Here is a 14,292-nt window from a genome sequence, read left to right on the forward strand (position 1 = left end):
AAAGAAACATTGATAAAACTTAAACCACACATAGATCCCCACACACTAATAGTGGGAGACTTCAACACCCCATTCTCAACAAAAGACAGGTCAACAAAACAGAAACTAAACAAATAAACAATGCCTCTAAAAGAGGTCATGGATCAAATGTACTTAACAGACATTTACAGAGCCTTACACCCAAACATAAAAGAATTTACCTTCTTCTCAAAACCTCATGTAACTGGTTCTTTGAGAGAATCAAGAAGATAGACAAACCCTTAGCCAAGCTAACGAAAAGGCAGAGAGACACCATCCAAATCAACAAAATTAGAAATGAAAAGTGGGACATAACTACAGACACTGAGGAAATCCAAACAATCATTAGGACTTACTTAAAAATCTGTATGCCACAAAATTTGAAAATCTAACTGAAATGGAGTAATCTACATTCCACATGCATTTAGAATATATTTAATATCAGTCTTCTGAACCCTGAATTGTACCCTCAACAAAATGTTTATGTTCAAGCTAAGACCCTAACTACCTCAAAATGTGACTTATTCAAAGACAGAGCCTTTAAAATAAAGGATCAAAGCAAAATGAGGCCAGCTCTAATTAAATGAGCTGATGTTCATATATGAATATATGAACATCAACAGAGAAAAATGGTGAAGACTTAAGGAGAAGGGGTCATCTACAAGTCAAGAGGAAGCCCTCAGAAGAAACTTCTGTCAACACCCTTATCTTGGAATTCTTGCTTGTAGAACTGTGATAGATAGATAGATAGATAGATAGATGGATGGATAACATGTGTCCATTCAGAAAAGACTAAGCCTAAATGACACGTGAAGTATTGCCCTTCTATATGTGATGTTTAAAGAAGACATCACTAAAGTAGATTTGAGCAGAAACTAGAAATTATCTGTGAGTATATTCAAAGGGATGCTTTTCAAAGCAACTATAAAGAGATCTACTAAGTAGATCTCCTCCTTAGAGCTTGCAGTGACAAAATATTTAAGATAATAAAACATTGGGGCTTATCATGAGTGAACTAGGAAATGATTGGTTTGAGAGAAGGTTGGGGTATTTTTTTTATTTGTTTTGATAGTTAAGATTGCTTAGTTTTTAAAGAACAGATCTGGTTTCTTTTTGAAACAGAAAGTGTCCTCTATCAGGTGGAGATGCAGGAAACCCAATAAGCAGGACTTGAAGCCTCTAGAACCTGCCAGATACTTGGGCTCCAATGAGACAGTAGGATCAGAAGGTTTGAGAGGAGACAGTCTCTGTATCAAATTAGAAAGTTGAGCCACTGGATTTCTTTTGTTTGCTTGGTCAGTTTTTTAAAGCTACTTTTATAAAATATAATTTTTCATCTTTCTAGTGATTTATATAATTAACAGATCTTATGAGGTATTCTTTATATGCTGTATAATTTCAGTCATTTAAAATATGCATTTTTCTATACATTTCAGTAATTGTTACTTTGTTCATACAATTGTATGACCATCATCACTCGCCATCACACTAATTTCCCTGACATCTGAGCTCACTAACTCTAGATAGAAAAAAATGATGTGTTTGTAGACTTGTCTATACTGAACAGTGCATAGAAAGACAATGCATGGCATCTGAATCAGTCAGAGCTCTCCAGAAGAGGAGAAACACTGTTCACAGTAGATTGACTTTTTAGTTGATTCTAGATCCAACCAACCTGATAACCAAGAAGAATCATCACAGCATCTTCAATTTTTTAGGGGACATTATATTTTATTATGTATCAGTATGCTATCAATTTTATTGGTGCAAAATATCCTTTGGAACATATAGGATGTCTTCCCACTCATCTAGTGATAGGCATTAGATTATTCTCCTTTGGGGCTATCATGACTAATTCTGGCCTGAACATTTTGGTGCAGCTTTTTGTGCGGACATGATATTAATTCTCTTCAGAATAAAAACAGAAGTAAAGTTACTTCTAACCACAGCATTTTACATTGGTACCTAAAATGTATAAAGACTCTACATCAATGCCAACAATCACCATTTCACATTCATTTGACATTATCTATTATGTTGAGTAAAATTAGAGTATCCTAAAGACTGACTTTGTATTCTATCTTTTAAATTATGCTTTATGTTTATCTTTTATGTTTAAAATAGTCATGTGGAGCTTAGGCTGGCTTCAAATTCATAATCTTTCTGTCACTTCAATCTGACTGTTGCAATTGCAAACATGTGCCACCATTAATGCTTATTAGAGGAGCATGCATTGAATTACTTATCCACTTTGCATTTCTCATGTTACCATAGAGTTTTTTAAAATGGTATCCTTATACATTCTGTTTGACACTGCCTTGGGAGATATATGATTCACAAACATTTCCTTCAACTTTTGGATTCTCTTTTCACTTTATTAATGGTAAGCTTTAAAGCATAAGCATTTAAAAACTAAGCCTATAGCTCAGAAGAGCACTTGCCTAGCATTCATGGAGCCTATGTTCAACCCTAGCATCGAAAAAATTAAATGTTTCTTCAGATGTACAGCTTGATCCCTCATGTTGAACCTCTAACAGCAGGAGCAGGTGCTATCTCTGACTCTGTTGCCTGTCTTTGGATCCTTCTTCTAACTGAACTGCCTTGTTTAGCCTCAATAGAAGAAGATGTGCCCTGTCCTACTTGATCTGCCAAGGTGGTTGATACCCCCAGGAGGTCTCCCCTTCTCTGAGAAGAAAGGAAGTAGGCATAGGTGGAGGGGAGGGGAAAGCAGACGGAGGAGCTGGGAGGAGAAGACAGAGGGGAAGTTTCAACCAGAATTTAAGATTAATTAATTAAAAAATTAAATGTTTCTCACATCAGTGAGGACCAAGTATTTTATCTTCAGTTTATATTTTATATTCACTATTTTCTTGCCCTTTTGTTGTCATAATCTAGACACATTTACCCAAATCATGTCATGGAAGTTTATCTCTATTACCTAAACATGTTATGCTGGGGCTTGAGAGATGGCTCAGTGGCTCAGAGCACTAACTGTTCTTGCAGTTTGGTTCCCAGGTGTGAACTGCCTGTAATTTCAGCTTTAGGACACTTGATGTATCCTTCCTCTCTCTCTCTCTCTCTCTCTCTCTCTCTCTCTCTCTCTCTCTCTCTCTTCCTCTCCCTCTCTCTCTCCCTCTCCCTCCCTTTCTCTTACCTCCTCTCCCTCTCACAGACACAGACACTCACACACACACAGAGACACCACCCAAACTGAATAATTTTTGGAAAATGAATCATAACTTGTTGTTACATTTTGGGTCTGGGATCCATTTTGTCTTTTGGAATATCCTACAGAAAGAAGGAATATTCCTTCCATAGACTTGTGAATGTCCATCTACTTGTCCCATGATTTCTTGGAGGTCTGTGAATCTCTTCGGGATAGTTGTCTACACCCTCTCTCTAATCTTGCCTCTGTTATCTCCTAAGTGCTCCACCATACGTTTATTGCTCCTAACAATGCCAGCTCTGAATCACCCAGTGCTTGTTTCAGGTTCCTCTCTTTGACCGGTAAACAGAACTGAGTCCTCTCATCTCTTCATCTTACTCTACTTTTCCCCCAGGACCAAAGCACCCAAGATGCATCACCTTTTTAGTCCATGCATATCACGACTGCGGACAGATTGCACCAAAAAAGAACACACTAGAAACATAAGGATGAGGCTACAGAATATGCTAGATTTTGGCCAAAAGAACAAAGAAAGCCAAATAAAAATGGGAGGAATGTATTTTTACAAGATATAAACTGTCTCCACTAAGAGCTTCTACTTCTAAATTCAGTCAAACATAAGAATATTTACAAGTAACAAATACATTATCAGACTTTGAGAAGAAATAAAAGAATTAACCCTTTATCTCTGCAGTTTACAAGTAAGATGTGTAGGAACATGCAGCCTCATATGTCTTGGCTTGTCTCTACACATGATAATTGTCTCTACATGATAATTCCATGAATGATGTGAGTCAGGTTCTGCAGGTTAGAAATATAGAGGATGATGAGCATACAGACAGTTTCATTCAACAAAAAATTTTGTATTTAAGAAATCACACATTCTGCCTTGATGGTGGTTCATGCCTAAAACTCTAGATCACTGGGGGTGCAGGTGAGAAGAAGAGTTCAAGGCCAACCTTAGCTTCACACGTTGTTCAAGGCCAGCCTGGGCTACCTGAAATCCCATCTCACAAAATGAAAAGAAAAAAAGGAAATCACTGTTGTATGTGACTGCTTTCACTCATCCTGATAAAGTCTAAAGCAAGACATGCTTCCTTCCTAATTTGTTCGTAATGTTAGCTTGGATGCTTTTATACTCCAGCAGTACCGGGGTGTGTGGTGAGTATCAACAATAGAAGACCTGCCTGTGGTCCCTAAAAGAGTGATCTCAGAATACTCAGCAGCCAGTCCCTTCCTCCTCAGATTTTGTGCTCAGCTCCCCCTGCAGTTAATGTCACTGTGTCACCCAGAGCACAGTAGTACACAGCCGAGTCTGACTCTTGCACTGAGGCTTTCTGCAAGTGGAAGGAGGTGGTTCCTTTATCATATGTGGCTTCAAACCCTCTGCTGCTTCCCTTGTCGTTGGCCTTTGAGGCTCTAAAGAGGAGCTGTGGACCTTCTCCAGGATACTGCACATACCAGAACAGGGAAGGGTACTGTTTGGTTTCATAGGAACAATTCACAGTCATAGAACTCCCTTCAGAGAGTGTCACTTGGCCTTCTGTCTGAGTAACCGAGTCTCCATTGCTTTCTCCTAAAAAGAGAAATTAATAACAGTTCAGTGCAGCTATGACCTGGGTTCTGCCTCATAGGAAAATGAGCTATAAAAGTTTACATCAATGTCATGGGACAAGACAGAAGCTCAATGTGTCATTCCACTTACCAAGCACTAAGAAGAGTATAATCGTAAGGCCAAGGGAAGAGTTCATTTTCTGAGCCATGGGAGGATGTGGACTCTAACTTCTTATATTAGGAAAGAATACAGTTATAGTGAAAGGATGGTTGTGAGCTCAGAATTAAACAGGAAATGGCTATGTGTTGTGTAGACCCCCCCCCAACACATGTGGATAATTTAAACACCTCAGAGGATTGTTGACCTATATTCTCAGAAGTCAATGACAGTGTGCTGCTCTTGGCTCTTTTATTTTGCCTGAGACACCTGTAGCTACTGGATTGTATTTCTGTAAGTCTGAATAGTAGTTGTGACAGGTTTAATTGCACCTTGTGTGTTGTCTTACCTGGTAATACATTTCCATGTCATTTCTAAGTGTCTCAGGTAGCCAGTTTTGTACATGTTGTAATCCACTGGAAACATGACACAAGCAAGGAATGTCAACACATATTTAACCACTACCAAATTACTTTTGAGGAAAGAAACAAACTTTCTCAATTGTGTTATCCCCATACTTGGACAAATGGAATAAATCTAAAAATTAGCTAAAATATTTATTTAATACATTAATGAATGTTATTTTATTAAAGGAATGTCACTACTTAAAATACCAATTTGTTTCACATTAGAAACACTTATCATAAGAAACTCAACCTAATAAAATTTTGCAAAGAAAAATGACAATTTTCTATTACATATATATAATTTATTTTTAAATAGCATAGGTATTATTTACTGATACAGCACTTAGCTTATCATGCATGAGGCCTTAGGGTCAGTCTCCATCACTTCAAGAATAATAATAATAGGAGTATAGATTTTAGTATGTTTATCCTATATTATATGGCTAATATCCACTTCTAAGTGAGTATAGACCATGTTCTTCTTTCTGCTTCCAGGTTACAAACAACAAGGAAGTCCCTAGGGAAGATGGTTAATCCTCACTCAGAAGGACAAATGTGATCAATATTGGAAGCAGAAGAGGACAGGGAACAGGAGAGGAGCTTACCACAGAGGGCCTCTGAAAGACTACTGATTGAAATATCGAAGCAGAGGTGAGACATGTACCCAAACTTTGAGCAGAGTGCATGGAATTTTATGAAAGAAGGGGGAGATAGAAAGAACTGGAGGGGACAGGTGCTCCAAACCATAGGCTGAGTCTCCAAGTGGGTGCCCTAGTAAGGGGAGCAGAGGTTTTGTGTGGCATGAACTCAATGACAGTCTCTCTGATCACCTATCCCTGGAGGTGGTGCAGCCTTGCAAGACCACAGAGGAATACAATGCAACCTGTCCTGATGAGACCTGAAAGGCTAGGGTCAAATAGAAGTGGAGGATGACCTCCCCTATCAGTGGACTAGGAGAGGAGCATAATGGGAGAAGAGGGAAGGAGGGTGAGATTGGGAGGAAATGAGGAGGGGGCCACAGCAGTGATACAAATAGAATAAATTGTAATAAATGATAATTTTTTAAAAGATAAAAAATAATAATAAACACTATGGTCTTTTCCTACGATAATGGCCTCTGTAGGTTCATGAATTCTTGGTTCCCAGCTGGTAAAACTGGGTAGAGTTACGAGGCGTGGTCTGCTTTGAGGCTTGAAAAAATTTGAGAAATTTTCAATGTCACTTTCCCTACCTTGTGCTGTGTCTCAAGACATAGCTCTCAGGGACTGCTCCAGTACCATGCACCCCTGCCTGCTGCCATGCTCCCTACCATGAAGGTCATGGACTCAACTGTCTGAAACTGTAAGGCCCAAATAAACTCTTTTTTCCATAAGTTGCCTAGACCATAGTGCCTCTTCACAGAAATATAAATTTAACTAAGAATAACCCATACAACTCACATTATAAGAAAAATATGAAAATTGTAAATACTTAAAAACAACCCTAGTGACTTTTGAAATGTAACAGTGAGTATTCGTGCCTGATTGTGGCATGCTTCTTCTAAGTCTGGGTGGTCTGTTTGGTCATGTTCCCTCATAGCTGTGCACTTGATTTGGGAGGAGAGGTGGCAAGGGCAGATACAGGCAGACTGAACTGTGCAGAGGGCTGAAGATGACTGCTAGTGACCTATTGATCTTTGTGAACCTGACTTCTGATTGAGACTGCCATTACTTCTGCTGGTACTGCTCTGTCCAAAGGCCCATTGAAAGTGACATATTGTTTCTTCCTGAGTTGAGATGATTCATAGCAGTTCAAACCTTTGAAATAGATTATTACAAAATTTCTGTACCTTCAAATTATTTTAGTGAAAACATCAAGCTTCACAATCATGCTTACAATGAGTTATTATTCGCATATATTTTAAAAACACAGAGCTGCACACTGGCTTTTGTTGTTGATGGTGATGGTGGTGGTGGTTTGGTTTGGATTGGTTTGGGTTTTCGAGACAGGGTTTCTCTGTGGATCCTTCGATATCCTGAATTCATTTTGCAAATCAGCCTGGTCTTGAACTTATAGAGATCTGCCTGCTCCTGCCTCCCTGAGTGCTGGGATTAAAGCCATGTGCCACCGTGCCAGGCTACACTGCACCCTGTTAACAAACACATATACATTACAAATGCAAAACACAAACTAGGGAAGCAAAGTTTGTAATCTTTGTTGTCAGATAATGAAAGAGAGTAACACTGAGAAGAAAAACAAGAGCAATGACAACATTATTGGTAAATATTTGAAATTTTAAATGAAGCTTTATATTTGAGCAAAAGTATATTTATTTAGAAAAATAAACTTAAAGGATGTTGTAATTTGTTCAAATAGCATATATAACTGCCTAAAGCTTTGAGGTTTTCCACTTCCTCATTTGTAGATTTACAAAACTTTTGCCACACTTATAGAAGAAAAAATAATACTGTATTGGCCACATATGATCACATGCTCAGCTGTGCAAACAAAATCCCTATAAGGTTATAGCTGTCCTTGCTCTGGCCCCAGTGATCCCCAGAAAGGAAAAGTTTTGGTGAGAGAGGCTGCTTCCCAAGACAGTCTGTCTCAAATGAGCAGACAACACCAGGACTGAGAGGCTGCAAACCTATATGTGGCCCCTTGCAACTGCACACAAGTCTTTATCACATTCTCCTTTCGAACTCCAAGTATTTCCCTCTTTCCTTGCAGACCTCCATATCCCACAAAAGATTATCTTTCACTGTTTGAAATTGTCTCACCTGTTGTGGTCAGAGTGTGGTGTCTTTCTTGCCTCCTGTCTATTTACTCTGTGTTCTTACATGTGCTGGAGTAAGGATGACATCCTACTTCCCTATCCAGTTGCCATGACAAAAGAGTCTGACAAAGATCATTTAGAGGGAAGAGCATTTATGTGACCTAACAATTCTGGGTTACAGTCCATCTTAGAATGGAATTCCCAGCCACAGAACTTGTCACATCCCCTCCATAATCAAGAACAAAGAGCATAGAATGTTGGCATGGCGTGCTCTGCTCACTCTCTCCATTTCGTTCAGTGCCCAGGGCCCAAACTTGGAATGGTGCTGCCCAAGTTCAGGCAGTGTCTTCCCACAGTGGTCATTGTAACCTGACACAGACATGTTTACATGCCAACCTGATCCACATAAGTCCTTGCTGAGATGCTACACTGTTATTCTACACTGAGTCAAGGGAAGTAAATCAACCATCACAGGTGGAGAGTGTCTCTGAGGCTCTTGAGGCATCGAGTGCAAGCAGTTACCCTTCCTGACACTAGCCTTCAGTCTAATGCTGAAGGAAGCCAACACCTCTCCCTCTGGTTCACATTATGTAAATCCCCATTACAGTCATTGGTCATATGGAACTGAGTTGTACCTTCAAGTTTCATGGAGATAATCTGTCAGTGGCAAAAGCAATCTACAAAATAACCATTAAAGAAGCAATCGTGCCTCAGGAATCATTTTGTGTTTTTTTACCCTGCTCTTTTCCTTGGAGCCATGACCAAATGCCAGTATACCCAAGATAGGTCCCGATGGCAGAGAAAAGTGACAATTCCAGAGATGTCCAACTTGGAGAGCCAGGGAGGTTATTTGAATTCCTTACAGGTGCGTGGATGATTTAAGATCACTCAGCTGTGCTATCTTCACAGGTTCTTACAGGTTTGTGTTCAGCTCCCCCTGCAGCCCCAGACACTGTGCGCTCAGAGCACAGAAGTACACAGCTGAGTCGCTCCAGTGCACAGGGGCCTTCCTCAGGTTGAAGGAAGAATCGCTCTTGCTAAACTCAGCCTCAAAGCCGTTTATGCCATGGACCACTGGGTCTCCTGAGTAGTACCTGAGGAGAAGCTGGGGGCCACCGCCACGGTGCTGGATGTACCAGAAGAGGGAAAGGGCTCCACCATACGAGTAGTTGCATTTCAGCTCCACCGACTCTCCTTCGAAGACAGTGACTTGGGCATCAGACTGGGTAACTGACTGTGTCTGGACAGCTCCTGAGAAATCAACAAGTCGGTAAATGTGATGAGGGCTTTATGATGAAAAATGATCTTCCTGAAGTTTAAGTAAGAAAAACAACGAATTGTGTGCATCTACAAACAATAATTATACTCACCCAGGAAAAATTGTATCCCCAGGAAGGAGGTGAGGACCCAGAGCATGGCTTATTACAGGAAACACCGCTGATGCCTGTATGGAAAAGCTTGGTTCAAGCAGGATAGTGGCTGAGGTTCCCAGTTCTTGGGGACAGGTGGCACAAGGTTGACAAAACAGCTTCCTTGTTTAGGTGAAATTCTAAAGAAAAAGAAAAACGTGAAGACGTGGTCCTGGTCCTGACTTTCTGGACTCTTGATTGTCTTCAATTGGCAGGTACTCTGCCAGATGCAAGGGAGGACTGAGTTGAAAGTTAGTATCAGAAACCAAGACCTCTGGTTTGTGCAAGGTCGCCCTCTGTCGGCCAGTACAGGATGAAGACTTTCCCTCTCTTCGTTCCTTTCTTTTTTTCCCATTTATTTATTAATTTAATCTCTTTACAGCCTGATCCCAGCTCCCTTTCCTCCCAGTCCTGCATTCACGCTTCCTGCCTCCAATCCCTGCCCCCACTCTCCCCTCTTGTTTTTCTCAGAGGAGGACCCCCAAGGGTTATCAACCCTCCCAGGCACTTCAAGTCAGAGAAGGATACATTCTGTCCCACTGGGGCCTAAAGAGGCAGCCAAACTAGGGCAAAGGGATCCAGTTGCAGGCAACAGTCAGAGACAGTCCCTACTCCCATTGTTAGGGGACCCAGGGATAAAGACGTTTTGAAACAAAATAGTGCATTATTTCTGTTTAGAGTGCAATTCATGTTTCTGAATTAATCTATATTGTGTCAAATCCTAACCTAAGAAAAACAAGCTGTGTATAATGGAAGGATCATTTTCTTTAGAAAAAAAATGATCATATGACGAAGCCATTAAATTTGGGGCTCATTGGGTATAAAAGCAATAATTTGCAAGTAAGCTTACCCAGAGACTGAAGCTTTAAACTGTGCTTTTTTCAATGTAAGCAGCCAGAGAAAATTCTGCCTTCCCCACCATTTTCTCATTAGCATTTTTGTAGAGAACCAGAACAAAGAAAATCAGTTTGACATTCAGTGTTATCCCATCTATGGCCAGATTGCTCTTAGGTCTAAGGTTCTCTCTCTCTCTTTCTCTCTCTCCCTTTGTGTGTGTATGTGTCTGTCTCTCTCTCTGTGTGTCTCTTTGTGTGTGTGTCTCTCTGTCTCTCTCTGTGTGTGCATGTGTGTGTGTGTATGCACCTGCCTGACTCTCTCCCATTCTCAGTGTATTGGGGAGGATTTACAGAAACAAGGCCAATAGGACAAAAGAGTCTTGTAAACCTTCTCAACTCTAATGCTCTCTCTCCCACCATCTCTCCCACTTTTTCCTCACCTCCACACACCCAACCCTTGTTTGGCTCACAACAAACAATTCATTAGTGGTGTTTGCCTGCAGATTCCTTCTCACAGAATGAAGGCCACAAATACTCTTACAATTCAGATGCAGTGCTCTCTCACTATGCCCCTATCGTAGTCATTACTTATGCAGAAACATTCAAGTTAATCTTCTTAGGCTGGCCTTTATAAGCCTTTGGGGGCAGTGAGCATCCGATCAAGGAAAGTTCTGGTAGATATAAAGATAGTTACATTGATGAAAGGGCCTGTGGGACACGCATATAATATAGTAGTCTAACGTGAATCCTTGCCTCAGAATTAAACAAACGTATCTATTTCAATCAGACTTGTGAAGACCCAGTGGCTTTAGATAAGCAATAATGATAACACAATACTGAGAAGAGACAGCAAAATGCCAGTATCAATTGGTCTGGCCAGTTTGGGGATGATTCACCATCAAAGAAACAAGAGACTGATGAAGCTTCTTATAACACACACACACACACACACACACAGACCTTGAGAGGTTTTAGAATTAAGAAATGAGTAAAAGAAGATTTGCAAGAGCCATGGACTCCTTGGGGGAGCACCAATGAAGCAGAGTCCAGAGAAATAGAAACTGTTAGTATTTTGGAACACAACCTGCTTCTGGGTTACCTAGCAACTTATGATGTCATTATGTGTCACTGGCCAGGTGGCCACACCTGGAAGGCTTGGTTACCTTGCCCCTTAAAGGGACAACCCGATACGTGGTTGCTCTCTTACTCTCTTACTCCTCTCTCTCTCTCTCTCTCTCTCTCTCTCTCTGTACCCCTCTTGTTTTCTCTCTCTCTCCCCATCATGTCCTGTTCCCCCCTTCCCTCATACCCACCTAATAAACCTCTTGCATCAGTAGACAGACTCATCTTTTAATAATCTAACATTGGTGCGTGGCTGGGAAAGGGTCTCCCTGGCTTTGCTAGGACCCCTTTTGGACTCCTTTAATCTAATATGGCCATGAATGGTTGCAACCTATTTTCTCTGCTCTATACCTAAAAACCTCCACTTTTCTCTCAACTGCCCTCATGCTTGTGCATGGCTGCGCTGCTCTCTCTGCTCTCCCTGGTTTCCTGGGCTGCCTCCACTCTCCCCAGGCTTGGATCCCTGTGCATAGGACCCAGCTGTCTGCTGCAGCTGCCTGAGACATGGTGGCTGTTTCTGGACCCTTTGGCCCCAGCAGAGTAGAGTGTTTGGTAATGATAGTAGGAGCTATGCCCGGGTCCTCTGTGCGGAGAACCAAAGAGACCCTGTGTGTTGCTATTCCTGTGCCGAACTTGGCAAGCCTAAGGAACCATGCGTTGCTATTCCAGTGCCAAACTCCCACCACACCATGGTAATAGCCCTGCCCCGGCAAGTGCTCCGAGCCTCAGCATAAAAAAATAAGCTTGCAAAACTTGACTCGCTGCTTCAGGTAAGGAATTTCTAAAAAACCAACGTGGCCGCAGAGATTTTAAAATTTCCCACGATATCTCTGAAGCCATGTTGGTTTGGGGAGGAAATGGGCAGAAACATAGCCTCATCATAGACTTTCACATGGGTGTGTTTCCGACATTTTGACTTCAGGCAACGGGGCTCTGCCTTTCCATGAGCTCGCCCCTCCCCCACCAAGCTGCTTTCCTTTTGCTCCTGGCTCCATGCTTTCTTCTAAGAGGCTATTCAGTGCCCAAGTGGGTTTGATAGTAATGGGAAGAGAGATTGCCTCTGACATAATCTGAGTGGCCTGCTCTTTGATCACTTCCCCCTGAGGGGGTAGCAGCCTTACCAGGCCACAAAAGATGACAATGCAGCCACTCCTGATGTGATTTGATACATTAAGATCAGAAGGAAGGAGAGGAGGACCTCCCTATCAGTGGGCTTGGGGAGGGGCATGCGTGAACAAGGGGTAGGGAGGGTGGGACTGGGAGGGGAGGAGGGAAGGACTTATGGGGGGATACAAAGTGAATAAAGTGTAAGTAATAATAAATAAATAAATAAAAATTTTAAAAAAGAGGATATTTCCAAGCTTTTTTCTTCCTGATTTCTGAACACTCTACTCTTATATTTTAAAATGCTTTAAATTCTTAATCTAATGCTTTATATAATTTTCTCATTGGGTTTACATTTATAAGTCTTAATCATAATTAACTGTTTATTTTATCTTTTAAACTAGGCTACAACAACAAGCCTCATTTTAAATTGGTATGGACTTTTATAAAAATTCAAAGTTACATTTTACTATCTAGGATTCAACCCTGCTTCAAAAGAAATTTTATATAATAATAAAAAATTCAAGGTTATAAATGTCTATTCAAATTAAGTTGGTTATTACAAATTATTACAAGCTGCAGCTTGGGCTCACATTCCCTACCACCAAAGTGGTGAGAGCAGAGAGCCCCATGCTAAGGTTAGTTGGGTGATTTAAAGATTCTGGTCCCTCCCAGCATGCCCAAAGCAGGGGTGATTCCTGCCTGGCAAGCATGTATTGGTCAAAACGCAAAAGGGATGTTGTATTTTGAATTAATTAGCTATAGGAAAATCCCCAAGCCATTATGATCTGGTGTCCCTCCTAGGTGGATGGGCCAATGTTCTAATAACTTTATCTCTAATGGGCAGGAAAAGCATGCAGTAAGACTAGTTCTTCCCCTCAGGGAATTAAGGCTGATCATATCTCCACCCAGCTAGCCTTAGTTCAGGCCTGTGCTTTAAACTTTAAAATAATAGCCACTGATTTTTAATCTTTTGGCCTCTCAGGTACTAGCATGGTAAAGAATTTTTTTCTATGTTTTCATTTGTCAGTCTGTCTTGTCAGTGAAAAGGGTTTTGTTTTGTTTTGTTGCTTTGTTTTGTTTTTAAAGAATTGTGTATTGCCTGGTGGTATTAACTAACTTCATGGTTCTTCTCTTTTGATTGAAATGTTTTGCTGCTTATATTTAAAGTAATTATTTTAAGCTGTAGATTGAAACAAAAGAAACTCTGATACTTGTATTGCTTTTGAGGGATTTTGTTATTGTTGTTTTGCTTTCTCTTTTACTCTTTATGCCAATATCTCTGTATTTCTGAGTTTTGGGTGATGTGTGAGATTATAATTCAAAAAATTTTAGTATCACCATTTTTGTTATTATACAAAACCTCAATGCCATATGGGATACACCCTCTCTGTAAGTTCTTGGACTCAGAGGTGCCCTAAAGATTGAAATCTACCCCAGTTTTATAGTGTCAAACTCTCTATCACACCACATCCCTGGGAGGAGGTGCTAAAACCTTAAGGAACTCCAAAGAGAATGCACATAAAACGTCTAGAATAATAACTCCTCATCTTGGGCATTCAGTATGATGTACTTGACATATAAAGTAAAAAAGACATATATGAAATTGAAGTGAAATTGATTCATAAACTAAGTTCATAATATCCTTCTGTGGTGTACTTTTCCATTTACATAGCATTTTTCACAGAGCACCATAGAGATTCATAGCCTAATAAATATCTTACTTGAGAAATTACTGTATTGTAATATTACATTGGGATACTG

At 40.5% G+C, this 14,292-nt stretch overlaps 2 gene segments (V, D, J or C); both read right to left on the reverse strand.

The window, feature by feature from the left end:
* Nucleotides 1-4,425: 4,425 nt before the first annotated feature.
* LOC132656216 (T cell receptor alpha variable 9-1-like) lies at nucleotides 4,426-4,947 on the reverse strand. The segment is given in 2 exon segments: nucleotides 4,426-4,760; nucleotides 4,890-4,947. Coding segments are annotated over 2 exon segments (393 nt in total).
* A 4,023-nt stretch (nucleotides 4,948-8,970) lies between these two features.
* LOC132656217 (T cell receptor alpha variable 8-3-like) lies at nucleotides 8,971-9,657 on the reverse strand. The segment is given in 2 exon segments: nucleotides 8,971-9,308; nucleotides 9,428-9,657. Coding segments are annotated over 2 exon segments (384 nt in total).
* Nucleotides 9,658-14,292: the final 4,635 nt, after the last annotated feature.

Source organism: Meriones unguiculatus, chromosome 9, assembly GCF_030254825.1.
Source record: "Meriones unguiculatus strain TT.TT164.6M chromosome 9, Bangor_MerUng_6.1, whole genome shotgun sequence".
NCBI classification, from domain to species: Eukaryota; Metazoa; Chordata; class Mammalia; order Rodentia; family Muridae; genus Meriones; species Meriones unguiculatus.